Raw genomic sequence first — 13,683 nt, forward strand, 5'->3', positions numbered from 1 at the left:
TCAGGCGGTTCAGCTGCGTTTAACCCTTTGAAACCTGAGCAAATTCAACTGATTTATAACAAAAACATGGGTCAAAAGGCACCGAGCAAATGACTGAGAATGATTTATTTATTAAGTTATCTATAACGCAAGAAATTAGTAAAAGGTTATAAGACAATTTACCTGGATATTAGCTAAAAAAAAAAAAAAAGAAAAAGAAAAAAGAAAAGAAATAAAGAACAAAAGAAAGAACATGACCTGAAATAAAAAAAGAACAGAAAATTTGCAAAAAAAAAAAAAAAAAAAAAAAACTAGGGAAAAATGTCCAGAAACTATATTTATAATATATTTATATTAATGTAATTAATAATAGTAATATTGGAATTTATATTGCAATCATATTACTATATCTAAAAGATAACTATACCTATAATTATATCTAAAAAAAAAAAAAAAAATTAAATATATCTACAAATATAATTATATCTAAAGTTATATCTAAAAATTATGTTACAGGGGGAAAAAAAATAATTTTCTTTTTTTTTAAGGACATTTTTTGTTGTTTGCTCAGGTCTTTTCCTTGTTTGTTTTTGCTTTTGCTTTTTTTTTTTTAATAATTGTTGGGTCATTTTCTTGTGAAGTTGCATGTTGCCTTTTTGCCACGTTTTTCAAAAGAAATCAAATCAATCTGCTGAGGCTTCAAAGGGTTAAGAGAATATTATGGCATTTTGGAAATCTTCAAAAGCAGAAACCCTCTGAAAAACAAACGACGTCAGATTTTAAGTATCAGGGTGTCGCTGTGATTTTCTCTTTGCTCTGAGTTTGAGTGTGACTCTCTGCCGTCGGCGGCGTCCCACCGCTCCAGCCCCGGGGCTCCTCTCTGCGTCGGCCTCGGCGCTCCGCTACTCACATCCTTCACAAAATCAGACGTCACGGGTTTGCCGTGTCGGTCCATGGCTCCTTCAGCGACTATGATAATGTTCAACCTGGAACCTCGGGAGCGGCTCTGGACGACAACAAACACACTCTCCACATCAAACCTGCCGGCTCGCTGCGGTCGGCTCCACCACAGTTTATTTAACCAGGCAGCAAACCAGGCGGTCAGCACAAGTCAGATAAAACTGAACATCATTTTAGTTTCCACAGTTAACAACAGCAGAGCACCGGCACTTTACTTTATTTCACACACACTGTCCACTGAGGATGAAAAGAGTTTTTACAACATGCAAAGTCAGTCGTCAGTATGTGTGTGTGTGTGTGTGTGTGTGTGTGTGGCTGGGTGGGTGTGTCTGAAAAGGAAACAGAAAGACAAAAAGAGAAAGTGAGTGTGCATGAATGACCAATGTGAGAGTGTGAATTTGTGTGACAAAGAGGCAGAGAAAGGTGTGTGTGTGTAGGTATGTGTGTGTGTGTGTGTGTCAGAGAATGAGAGATTAGCCTAACAATGGTACAGAACGAGTGGGGGAAACAGTGTGTGAATGTGTGTGTGTGTGTGTGTGTGTGTGTGTGTGTGTGTGTGTGAAAGAATGGAGATTAGCCTAACAATAGTACAGAATGAGTGGGAGAAACAGTGTGTGAGTGTGAGTGTGTGAGTGTGTGAGCAGCTGGCTCTGTGGCGCAATGGATAGCGCATTGGACTTCTAGTCAAACACTTGAGATGTCATTCAAAGGTTGTGGGTTCGAGTCCCACCAGAGTCGCACTTTTACATGGAAAATCAGCCTCTCTGGTCAAATCTGTGCTGAAGTTTATTAGAAACAAATGTCTGAGGCTCTTGATACAAACCTGTTTTCCTCCTGACTGAGAGAGACATGTCACTTTCAATGTGTCTATAAAAATACTGTTCGAATGCTTAATCATTTAGTCTCGGTATAAAATGTGAAAAACAAAGCCAAAGTGATCAGAGAGCCCAAAGCGATGCCTTCAAATGCCTCCCTCAACTCAACATATTCATTTTTATCAAGATATGAGCGGAGAAAAAGACTCTCAGAAAACAATCTTAGTGAAGCTGGGGTCACACATGGTTTGGCGTTCTTACTCGATAAATGTCTAAAACCGTTCATCAGCTACCAAAATTATAATCAGCGTATTCCCATGAATCGACAAATCGACTGACTGATGAAGTTAAATCGTTTCAGCTAAAAACAATCATTTCACACTGAAACATGTGTAAGAAAACAGATGGATCGATGACCTTTCATCTATGCCGAGCTAGAAAGGTGATATTCTACAAATATATTTTACTATATTTCATTTTTTATTACTCTTACAGGGTATGCAACGGTATTTTCTTATATTCTTTCTTTGCACTGAGCTGCTTCATTTTATTTTGTTAATTACTGTGTTTATTTTTACAACTTTACATGTGCCAACTTTGTCACCTCAACCGTTCAAAATAGCCATGGCAGGAATAAAGACAATAGAGAGAGAGTGTGTGGGCGTGTGTGTGTGTGTGTGTGTGTGTGTGTGTGTGTGTGTTACCTCAGATAGCTTCTGACACATGTTTTCCTCCCAGCCGTCTTCAGGAGGCATTTCAGGGATGAAGACCCAGTCTGCTCCACAGGCCAGGGCACTGACCAGGGCCAGGTACCTGCACACACACACACACACACACACACACACACACACACACACACACACACACACACACACATACAGGCCACACTTATCAATATTTCCACACTTGTTCAATGTTAAATTAGGTTAAGATAGATAGATAGATAGATAGATAGATAGATAGATAGATAGATAGATAGATAGATACTTTATTCATCCCGAAGGAAATTCTGAGTTTTTCAGCAGTATCCACAGATTACAGATTAAATAAATAAAAAATAAAGAATAAGATCTAAGTACAACCCAGTGTGCAAAAAGCAATGTGCAAAAAAAAACGTGTGCATAGGTGTATAAAATGTGCATAGGTGTAGGTCAATGTGCAAATTTAGAAGAAATATACAGTATACACAGATGATAAATAGCAGTAAGCAATATAAACACTATAAACAAGGAATATAAAAAAATATATATATATATAAAAAAGTATCCAAAGCGTAAAATATGCATTCAAAGTTGATCAGAATTCAGTTTATTGACTGCAGGAGTTTTGCTTTTGAGTTGTGTTTCATTTCCTGCGTTGAAAATAAAATACTTGCATTTTGGAGTGGTACTTGCAGTGAGGTCGTGCACATTTTTATCTGATTCTTTGAGGAGGAGAGCCTTACCCGCAGTGTCTGCCCATGACCTCCAGAACAAAAGTCCTCTGGTGGCTGAGGAGAGACAGATCAGGAGGAATAAACGTCAGAAACATGAAAAAGCACTTTGGCAGGGAGCCCCGGTGGGCAGATCTGTCCAAACAGCTTTTCATCTTCCCTCCCGGCCAAGCGGAAGGGGGAGTCTGCAGTGAAATGTCAGCTGTACCTGCGTGCCTGCTGGCCGGCCGCGGTCGGACGTGGTAATTTATTCGGCGGCTGTACTTTCTCTTCTGTTTTGCTGTGAGACGCTTCAAGCATTCAGCGTAAACATAAGATCTACAAAATCTGCACGCCACGCAATGCATGCAGACGCGATATATGACATAAAAGTAGAACAAGGGCTCAAACGATTTTATACTTGATTATTATGTTGATTATTTTACAATTAATTATTCATTTTAGTCTGTACAGAGTCAAAACTTTAAAAAATGGGAAGCCGATCAGAGCCTAAATGTCTTCCTTAGTTTTAGTCAGCAGCCAAAAAAAACAAAGTATTAATTTTATAAACAATATGAACAGAGAAAAGGAAGATAATCTCAGCATTTAAGTGAAAATCAGACAATGTTTTGGGATTTTTACATGAGAAATGACTATACTTTAATCGATTATTAAAATTGCAATCAGTTCACTTTCTGTCAATCGACTAATCGACTCACCAATTTTTTCAGCGAGTCGGTTTTTTAAACCAGGTGGCCAGACTGCATGGACTTATTTTAACCGCCGCCTGTTTCGGTTTGTGTCTGCTGTGTGTCGAAGGCGGTCGGCGTGTCGCTCACCTCTGCGCCGTGGTCATGATGGCGTCGACCACCTCGATGATGCGGTGCAGCGCCGAGTCGGTGCCGATGGTCATGTCGGTGCCGCAGAAGTCGTTGTCGATGGAGCCGACCATGCCGACGATGTGCAGCACCGAGTTGCTGCTGGCCGCCGCCTCGTCGATCAGACCTGCAGGAGGAACAGGAAATAAGGAAAATGAGGAATAGATTAGCAATAAAAATAGCCATTAGTTTCTATAATGTTCATATAAGACTGTTTACTCTTCCAGGTATTCCACAGCTTTTTAACTTTAAAACATCCGTCGTGGAAAAATAAAATGCACAGGCGTCTCTTCTAGTGTGATTTTCAGATTTGACCAGAAGGGCTGATTTTCCATTCATAGATTCCCTATAAAACTGACTGTGGAAGACGTTTGAAGACATCACCTTTGACTCCGATTGCTCTGGCATTGTTTTTCACACTTTAAATATAGACAAAATGATTAACCAATTAAAAAAAACACATCAAGATTCAATAAAAATGGCATCTGTTCATGTCAAGAGCCTCAGGCATCTGTTTTTAAGGCCACGTTTAAACCACATGGTTCACGTGTCCCAATTCCGACTTTTTCCTCCCATGTGGTCCAGTTCATGATCATGACCGTGTCGGCAGAAAAAAAATATCCTCAGACCCGAATCAGGCCTGGATCGTATGTGGATAAAAATCAAATATGAATCAGATATCCATGCAGTGTAAGCCAACGGATCAGATACACCGTGTCACTGCGAGTCGCACTTCATCGATGACGTATACACACACACACACACACACACACACACACGTCTGCCAAAACAAACAACACCACCACCGGAAAATTAAAACCAAAACAGGGAATAGAAAGCTCGGGGCTGCACAGACCGCTAAATATGGAAAACGGTGACTAATAACTCGTCTATGTCCATTGATACTACTGTACATATTGTTTTGATATGACTGTATATATTGTACATATTGTTGTTACATTGTTTTTATTTATACAGAATAGAATAGAATAGAATAGAATAGAATAGAAGATACTTTATTCATCCCACAGGGAAATTCAGGTATCCAGCAACTCAAACATAACATATAATAATAAATAGATAAATAGATAAATAAATAAATAAATATTTAAAAAAAGAAAAATATATAATAAAAGCAACATAGAAGCAGCAGGTCCAGTCCATATACACTACATGGACTGGACTCCATATAGTGTATATGGCAACAGTATATACAGTATATACAACAGTTTATACACTGTTGCCTGTTGTATATTCACTGTTTCCTGCTGTCTGTGTTGTTTTTCGCCGCCTGTAGAGCTGCTAAACTGATTTTCACAGTAATGCCGGTGACGATGTTAACAGTGACAATAAAGGATTCTTATTCTTATTCTTATTCTAATGTTTGTTTATTTCAGTGTTAATGTTGCCGCTCGATGTTGTCCCTTCTGTTTCTGTACCTGTGTGTGTTTGTTTACCTGTGTTGTGGGCGTGTGTGTGCATGCGGGTTGTTTCACATGTCATGTAAGTGTAAGCAGAGGGATATCAGATATGGGTCACTTGTGTAAACTGACAAAAATCAAGCATTAAATCTGAATTAGGCATTAAGACCTGAAGTGTAAATGCATTTTAACACAGATTTGACCAGAGAGGCTGATTTTCCCTGTAAAAGTGCGACTCTGGTGGGACTCGAACCCACAACCTTTGAATGACATCTCAAGTGTTTGACTAGAAGTCCAATGCGCTATCCATTGCGCCACAGAGCCAGCTGCTCACACACACTCACACACACTCCCTCTCTCCCTCTCTCTGCTGCAGTGTTGAGCTGTTTATGGCTGTCGTCCTCTGCTCTTAAATAATAAAATAGATCGGCTCATGGCATAACTGCGTGTGTGTGTGTGTGTGTGTGTGTGCCGGCCCTCACCCTGCTCCAGCAGCTCGTCCAGCAGGCCGCTCCACTCCTCCCTGAACAGGTTGGCCCCCGTCAGGCTGCCATCGCCGCCGATCACACACAGGTTGGTGATGCCGCGCTGCACCAGGTTGTGTGCCGCCCTCAGACGGCCCTCGTGCGTCCGGAACTCCTTACAGCGGGCGCTGCCGATCACCGTGCCGCCCTGAAGGCATCACACACACACACACACACACACACACAAACACACACACACACACACACACACAGGGGTCAGAGGTCAGGGGTGAACCAGGACGTTTCAGCTCTCCTCACAGCAAACACACATCTACACTTCTACTCTATTCTACTCCGTTCTATTTTAAGTGCAGATTGTCCTCAGAGCCGACACAGATCTACTCTATTCTATTCTGTTCACTTCTGTTCTATTCTATTCTATTTTATTCTATTGTATTACATTCTGCTCTGTCCTATTCTGTTCCGTTCTTTTCTATTCTAGTCTAATCTATTCTGTTCTACGCTGTTCTATTCTGTTCCATTCTGCTCTATTATGTTCTGCTCTGTCCTGTTCTGTTCTATTCTATTCTATTCCATTCTACTCCATTGTACACTGCTCTCCTCACAGCTAACACAGAACTAACTGTTCTCTTCTACTCTATTCTGTTCTATTCAATTCAATTTGATAACTATTCTATTCTACTGTGTTCTATTCTATTCTATTCGTTTCTACTCTATTCTACTCTACTGTATTCCATTCTATATTCCATTCTAAGTGCAGAGTCTCCTCACAGCCAACACAGAACTACTCCATTCTATTCTGTTCCATTCTACTCCATTCTATTCTGTCCTGGTCTTCTGTTCTACTTGATTCTATTCTACTCTACTGCATTCCATTCTATTCCACCCTATTCTATTCTGTTCTACCCTACTCTACTCCATTCTATATTATCCTGTTCTGTGTTGCTGTGCTATTATCTATATTATTCTGTTCTGTTTCTGTTCTGTTTTGTCCTGTTAGATTTTGCTCCACTGTGTTTTGTTCTTGACACTTTTACTCTATTTTGTTCTACTATATTCTATTCTATTCTATTCTGTAATGCAGAAAACCACTCAAGAGCACCACTGCTACAGAAAATGCAAAACTGAATAAAGAAAATATAGTAATTCAACTCAATCTAAGCCCGACACATGAATAAGAACAGGTTGCATGGTTTGGAATTTACACTTTTTTTCATTGAGAAAAAAATAAATGAGACTGATATTATGCTGCGTTATGTAACGTCATCATCAGACTCATAAGGGCAGCAGCTGAATGCCTCGAAAATATCCTGTATATTCAAATGCAGTGCAGTCTCTCCTACATGTTCCTCTCCAGCTGCTGCTAATGTGCTCCTGACTTTAGGCACAAAACCCTCCCAGCCTCCTGGTCCTTTTATTATTATTCCAGGTTTTAACATTTTATGAAATCTGCCGTCGTGCCGCTGCGGCTCTGACTCTTCACCTCGACTCCCGGCTGCTCGGACCGATGGAGATCGAGGAAACAAGGCTGACTCTGCCGCTGCGCTCGCCGAGGGAGGCCACTTCAGATACGAGCCTCGGCCGAACGCCCGAGACGTTAATGTGAGCGATGAAGGATCTGACGACGACGACGATGATGAACGCTCGAAAGCGCTCCGATTCAATTACACACTCATTTAGCTGAGAGCTGAACGGGTGAAGCCGCTTTGCCTCATCACTGTGTGTGTGTGTGTGTGATCATCACTCCGTTCACACTGATCCTTTTTGAGAGTGCAATCATTTGTTCTTTTATGATATCCATTCATAAAAGTCATGTTTCTTACATTCACATTTACGATTTCAGGCTCTCATCTCCAGTGACTTCCAGGGAGAGCCGCGGTAAAATAAAAGTTCAATTCCTACATCATGAGCGTCAGAAGCTGCCAGCAGAAGAGAAGATGTGACACGCCGGCATAAAACAGGAGGAGTAAAAACACGAGGAAAGTCGAGAAGATTAAATTCAGTGGGGCGAGGCTGAGATGAGGTCAGCGGGTTTTGGAAATAATATGTCCCACTGAATTCAGGGAAATGTGTCTAAAATGATGCACGAGACATGGAGATCTTCTCTTTCTGATGTGACGCTGCAGCCATAAAACAACGGCGTCTTGGCTTTGAATATTTCACTCTGTTTTTTTTTTTTTTTTTTTCTCATTTTGAAGCCACATATTGGGAAATTTAAGGGAAAATCAGGATTCTCGTCTTACCACTTGCAGCATGCTGGAGACGCTCTCCCACGTCGCCTCTTTAATGTTCTCCCCGCCGTCCACCATCCCCTGGTAACCCTGGGAGCAGAGAAAAACAATCAAAATCAAAATCAAAAATATTCTAATATTCTCCGGTAATATTTCAAGAGGAGATGAGCAAGATTTTTTATTGCCCATCACACAAAATGACTGTAATATTGTGTATCTGCAGGGGGTGGACAGGAGTTTGTGTGCCTTTATGATGCTGCTTATTTTATTTCTGCTGTTGGCTGTGGATAAATAAGGTTGGTAAAGCACTTTGGATTGCATTTTTGCATGAAACAGGCAACATAAACTCGATTTGAATTGATGTATTTGATGAAACAAGATGAATACGATCGCCGGGATGAGCCAAACTTCCTGTCAGGATCAATAAACGGTTCCCTATTATTTTATTTATCTGACATTATATGCGTCTTGTTAACTCTTGCCCTCTACTTCTGTTTCACTGAAGAATATTCTGGTAATTTATGTGCACGGTGACGTTTGCAGTGATGATAGGAAGTCGAGCCACTTATCCTGCATGTGACCTTAACAGGACGTGAGCTTCTGTCTGCGCTGCTGTGCACATAAATACAATCAGAGAGACACAATAATGGCGAATATCTTGTTCCAGATGTCCTTGATCATTACGGCGTCTCAAAGCAGATCCTGTTACCGTGCACAGACCGGACCAGACCAGACCAGACCAGACCTGAGCTGTCCTGTCCTGTCCAGACCGGTGAGAAAATCCATCAGACCAACAGACAAATCTCTTTTGGGCCTGGTTCCTAGTCATTTAAGCGTTTACCTCCAAAGAAGCCAGAGCCATTATGGTCTGCGCTCCCACGAAGTACTAAAACTGATTGTTCCAAAAGTAAAAACGGTGAAAGGCAAAACAGCATTTAAATATGCTGCCCCTGCAGATTGGAACACCCTCCAAACTACCCTGAAGCTTCCAGATTTAGTTTCTTTCAGTGCCTTTAAGGACACCCTTCAGGATCTGGAGTGTGGACTTTGTGGGAAATGCTCCTGTCCTTGAACTCATTGGCTGCCTACTACATCGAAGCCTTGTAATTGTTTTTTTTTTTGTTTTGTTTTGTTTTGTTTTGTTTCGTTTTGTTTTCCCATGTCACAGAACTTGTTTGGTCATGTGTTTAATGTGCTGCCCTCTTGGCCAGGTCACTCTTGAAAAAGAGATTGCATTTTATCTCAATGAGTTTTATCTGGTTAAATCAAGGTAAAAAAAAAAATAATAAAATAAAATAAAAAAAATAAAAAAAGAAGATCAGTGAAGAAGAGTGAATCTGTCACCAGCATTTCTCAGAGGGAAAAGTGAGATGTCATCTCTGAATAACAAGCAAACAAACTTAAGAGGCCTGAGTCATTTTCCTGAGTCACAACTGTGCTGTTTGTTTTCTTATGCATGTAGCACCAGATGGGCGGGGTTAGCCATGGCACTTTAAACCATGAGAGTCAAGTTGTCAATTTAAAAAAATAATAATAATCTGAAGAATTGACATAAAAAAACCAAACTGGTGTGGTATGTAATGTGCTGCCCTTTGCTGCTAACCCCACCCACCTGGCACTTCCAATACATTAAAACAAACACAGAGAACAGGCTGCTATTATTTTTGACTCAGATCTGACACCTACACCTCTCCTTACACGCCCATTTTTATTCAAATTCAAATTCTCTTAGCCTCAGTCATCAAATCCATTAAATTTAGCAAATATAATTAACTTTTACCTGAGCTTAGGGCTGAGCGACACATCAGTTGCATTGACTAATTCAGATTTATGTTTCAAATTAATGCAAAAAAACTGCTGAAACACGTAAAATGGAGATAATGACTGTGTATGTCATCACATTATAAAATCATGCACGAATCTCCAGCCACATTCCCATCACTTAGTCATTGTAGTTGATGAAAAATGAGAAAAATCTAGAATCATAAATTGTTAAAAGTCTGTCAAAAGTCCAGATTTTATTTTTTATCCGTCTCACTCAGCTCCACCTGAGGTATATTTCATTTCACAGCATCATGAAGAGGGTTAGTCTCATGTTTTCCTAATCACCGTGTTGTCATGTCAAACTATTCTCTGCGCTTATCCAAACCGCCAGCCAGAACAAATCAGCCCCGCCAAAATAAAAGCGTCACGTCTCTGGGCTGCTGCTTGTCTGAGGCTCAGGGGGACGACAGAGGAGGATGAGGCCGCCCGGCTAATCCAATTATCTAGACACTGAGAGCTGATAGTCTCTCTCCGCTGCAGTCGCTGCCATCAGGAGCCTCAGCGCCCCTCAGCGACGGGACGGGACGGGCCCCTGCTTTTAATGCATTTAGGCTGCTTTTATCCATAAATGGCTCGATGGAATCAAACTTCTATTTCTGACTGTGTTAACCCTCTGCAACCTGGAAGGACATCACATTTCTCGTGTTAATTTAACCTGTTTAACCCTTTTAAACCACCACCTGTTTTTATTTTTTTGTTTTTTTTCTTCTCTTTTAGCTAACTAAACTGAGGACCATTAAAACTACAAAAAAAAAAAACATGGAATAAGGACAAAATCTCACTGAGACAGTCTAACTGTGTTAACCCTCTGCAACCTGGAAGGACGTCACATTTCTCGTGTTTATTTAACCTGTTTAACCCTTTGAAACCACCACCTGTTTTTATTTTTTTGTTTTTTTTTCTCCTCTTTTAGCTAATTAAAGTGAGGACCATTAAAACTACAAAAAAAAACATGGAATAAGAACAAATTCTCACTGAGACAGTCTAACGGCGAGCTATCAGCTGAGTCTAAACAGTCCTGACTTCAATTTTGCGTAATGCACCTTTAAGCACAAGCTGGCTTACAAACAACATTAGCTCATTAGTCTACCTATCAGAGAGCTGTAGCCACTTAGCTAACTGGCTAAGCAGAGAGACTAATTTGATTTAAGTTTCACGATTTAGTTTTACATGTGATTACGGAGGATAATTAGACAAAAAACTCAAAGTAGAAAATGATAATGTTAAACATGCAGTGAACCACCGCGCAGTGCAGAGCAAAGTGCCAAAAATGACTTGGAGACATCATGAGATCCAAGCTGCCACCAGGCTGGTGTTAACTACATGAACACGTGCGCTCTGTATTGATGTTTGTGTTATTGCCTGGCTCATGCATTTTGAATGCACTGCACCCCAGACTGCCGTAAAACAACCGCACAGCCAGTGAGAAGTGTCTGAGTGAATGCAGATATCATCCTGGCTGACAGCGTCGAGGCTTCAAAAACCGAGGGGATTTGAGGCGGAGCAGCCGGGCGGGGCGGCGTCCCTCTGGAGGGCGAGGGAAAGGAGACGAGGCTCTTCATGGCAGGAAACCGTTACCGTAACTTCAAGAGACGGAGACGAGGCGAGAGCCCCAAATCTCTCTTCACCAGGGGAAGACGAGCACGTTTTATTTTTTGCAAATTACAGGTGTGATATCAACTTGACTGCAGTTTAAAGAAGTCAAGACTTTTGGAAATGAAACAGTCAAACAGGGCTCTGAATCACAATCATCCAGCACTTTAAAACGACTAAACATGATCGTGAGCGATGCACCCGAATCCGAATCCACACCCAGCAAGTGATGAATAATGGCTTTCTGCCGAATAAAAAAACCCTTCTGAACATTTTTCATTGAGTTCGGCATTAAATAATTCATGCAGTTTCTTCACAATCTGAGTTCACTCGCAAGGGATAACAGCGCTTTAGCTGCCTTTGACATCCAGACCTTTAATTTGAAGCAGCGTTAACCCAGAAGCCACAGCTCATCCTGCGTGGCGGATGGAGATCCACCAACAGAATAAACAATGACCGTCACGGTGCACAAAAAATGTGAATAATATTATATTCCTTTCTATTTGCAGAATACATAATTGTGAGAGTGGGTTTCCTAAACCTGTGTAGGTTTAATAAGCAGGAATTTCAGCCATTTTATATGTATTTGTCGTTAAAATCCAACGATTTAAAACAAATAATAACTTACTTCTGGTTTAAGCCATGCCCAATTTTTTCCCGAATCTGAATGCGAATTATTTTGCTGCAAAACAAATTCAAATACAAACAGAGGAGCCTCCACACAGCCTTGATGAGTGCACAGAGTGACAGTCAGAACATGAGACTGTCAGTCCTTGTCCAAACCGATCCACTGTGATCATTTCTCTCTATCTCGCAGAACGAGGTTTGATCGGTGACCTGCTCAGGTGTGTGATTTCACGCCACACGGATCTGAACATTCAAACATCATTTTTGGTGCTGATGCGTCTGTTCGGTCTCCAGTGGACAAATGGTGCTGATGGAAGATGGAAAAGTGAACCAGTGACGTCTCATCGTTAATATTTTCACCTAAAAGTGGATCAGAGGAGGTTCATCTTGTGTTTGGACGGACATGATGATGTGCCGCTGCGCTCTGACAGCTCACCTTCCTCCCGGCGATCAGGACGTCCTGCTGTCTCCTCAGCTCCCGTTTACATCTCAACAAGCCTGTCTGTTACTGAGGGACGGGTCATTCTGCTCTGAAGGGGCCGAGGTGGGACGACTCATTCACACATTTTGTAAACGACGAAGAAACTCACCCAAAACGAGCCTAACCAGCCGAGGGAACTGCGTCGTTTTTGCTGCCAGCTGATGCAAAATATTTTTTAAGTTTACGTATGACGCTTTAAGACCTTAGTAATGCTGTCTAGGACTTTTTTTTTCTAATTTTCCGCTGTTTATAATATTTATGTAATTCTGTGTGGTTTTTGAAAATGTCTAATGAGTATTCTAAAATTGTAAATGGGCAGTGTAATAAAAAATAACAGGAAATGAGTGAGTAAAGAAAGATTACAGTATATTAAGTTATACTGTATTACATTAAGGGTTATGTTTCATGTTGCACCACTTGGCTTGTTTTTATTGATCTTATTGGATAAAGAACCAGGCATTGCATAGTGAAGACCTCTGCTAAATGTATTTAAGACAATTTAAGGCCTCAAGACTTTTTCTAGGTAATGTATTCGGCCTGTTTTCGTGGTTTTTAGGGCGTGTGGAGTGTGTTGCTGTGAGCTCAGAGCTGCAGTCTGCTCCTGAACACAACAACAGCCCGCTGACGGCGTCTCGTCACAAACCATTTGGCTCACTGTCGAGCGTCACGCCATCCGCAGACCGGCCCCGGGCGGGTCGTGTCTCTCACCTCGTGGATGAAGTAGACCTTCGCTCCGACGTAGATGCCCATCCGGACCACAGCCCGGACCGCCGCGTTCATGCCTGAGGAGGAGGAGGAAGAGGAGGAGACGAGGAGAGAGGAGGGAGCAGGGGCAAAGAGTTAATGACGCATTTGATGTAAAACCTGACAGCAGAGTGTAACCCAAAGACAAAAAACACAGAGCACAAAGGCTGGACAGACATTACATAAGTTTCCAGCCTCTGATAGTGACTCAGCTGCCAAGAGCAAAGCATGATC

General features: G+C 41.3%; 1 protein-coding gene and 2 non-coding genes across 9 annotated transcripts in view; 1 reads left to right on the top strand and 2 right to left on the bottom strand.

The window, feature by feature from the left end:
• pfkpb (phosphofructokinase, platelet b) overlaps positions 1-13,683 on the bottom strand; it is a 49,303-nt gene that overhangs the window by 27,472 nt on the left and 8,148 nt on the right. For 4 of the 7 annotated variants that reach the window (XM_030073680.1, XM_030073677.1, XM_030073682.1 and 1 more), the window contains exons 2-8: positions 13,414-13,487; positions 8,193-8,270; positions 5,947-6,136; positions 4,005-4,170; positions 3,199-3,243; positions 2,459-2,567; positions 890-985 (exon numbers count right to left, since the gene is read on the bottom strand). In XM_030073680.1, coding sequence (XP_029929540.1) covers positions 890-985; positions 2,459-2,567; positions 3,199-3,243; positions 4,005-4,170; positions 5,947-6,136; positions 8,193-8,270; positions 13,414-13,487 — 758 coding nt within the window. The remainder of the gene's footprint in view (positions 1-889; positions 986-2,458; positions 2,568-3,198; positions 3,244-4,004; positions 4,171-5,946; positions 6,137-8,192; positions 8,271-13,413; positions 13,488-13,683) is intronic. The other 3 variants (XM_030073681.1, XM_030073678.1, XM_030073683.1) reach the window with 1 other exon arrangement.
• trnar-ucu (transfer RNA arginine (anticodon UCU)) lies at positions 1,586-1,677 on the top strand. Its single transcript is given in 2 exon segments — positions 1,586-1,622; positions 1,642-1,677. It is a non-coding gene; the product is annotated as a tRNA-Arg (tRNA).
• On the bottom strand, positions 5,697-5,788 carry trnar-ucu (transfer RNA arginine (anticodon UCU)). The gene is given in 2 exon segments: positions 5,697-5,732; positions 5,752-5,788. It is a non-coding gene; the product is annotated as a tRNA-Arg (tRNA).

Source organism: Myripristis murdjan, chromosome 17 (assembly GCF_902150065.1).
Source record: "Myripristis murdjan chromosome 17, fMyrMur1.1, whole genome shotgun sequence".
NCBI lineage: Eukaryota > Metazoa > Chordata > Actinopteri > Holocentriformes > Holocentridae > Myripristis > Myripristis murdjan.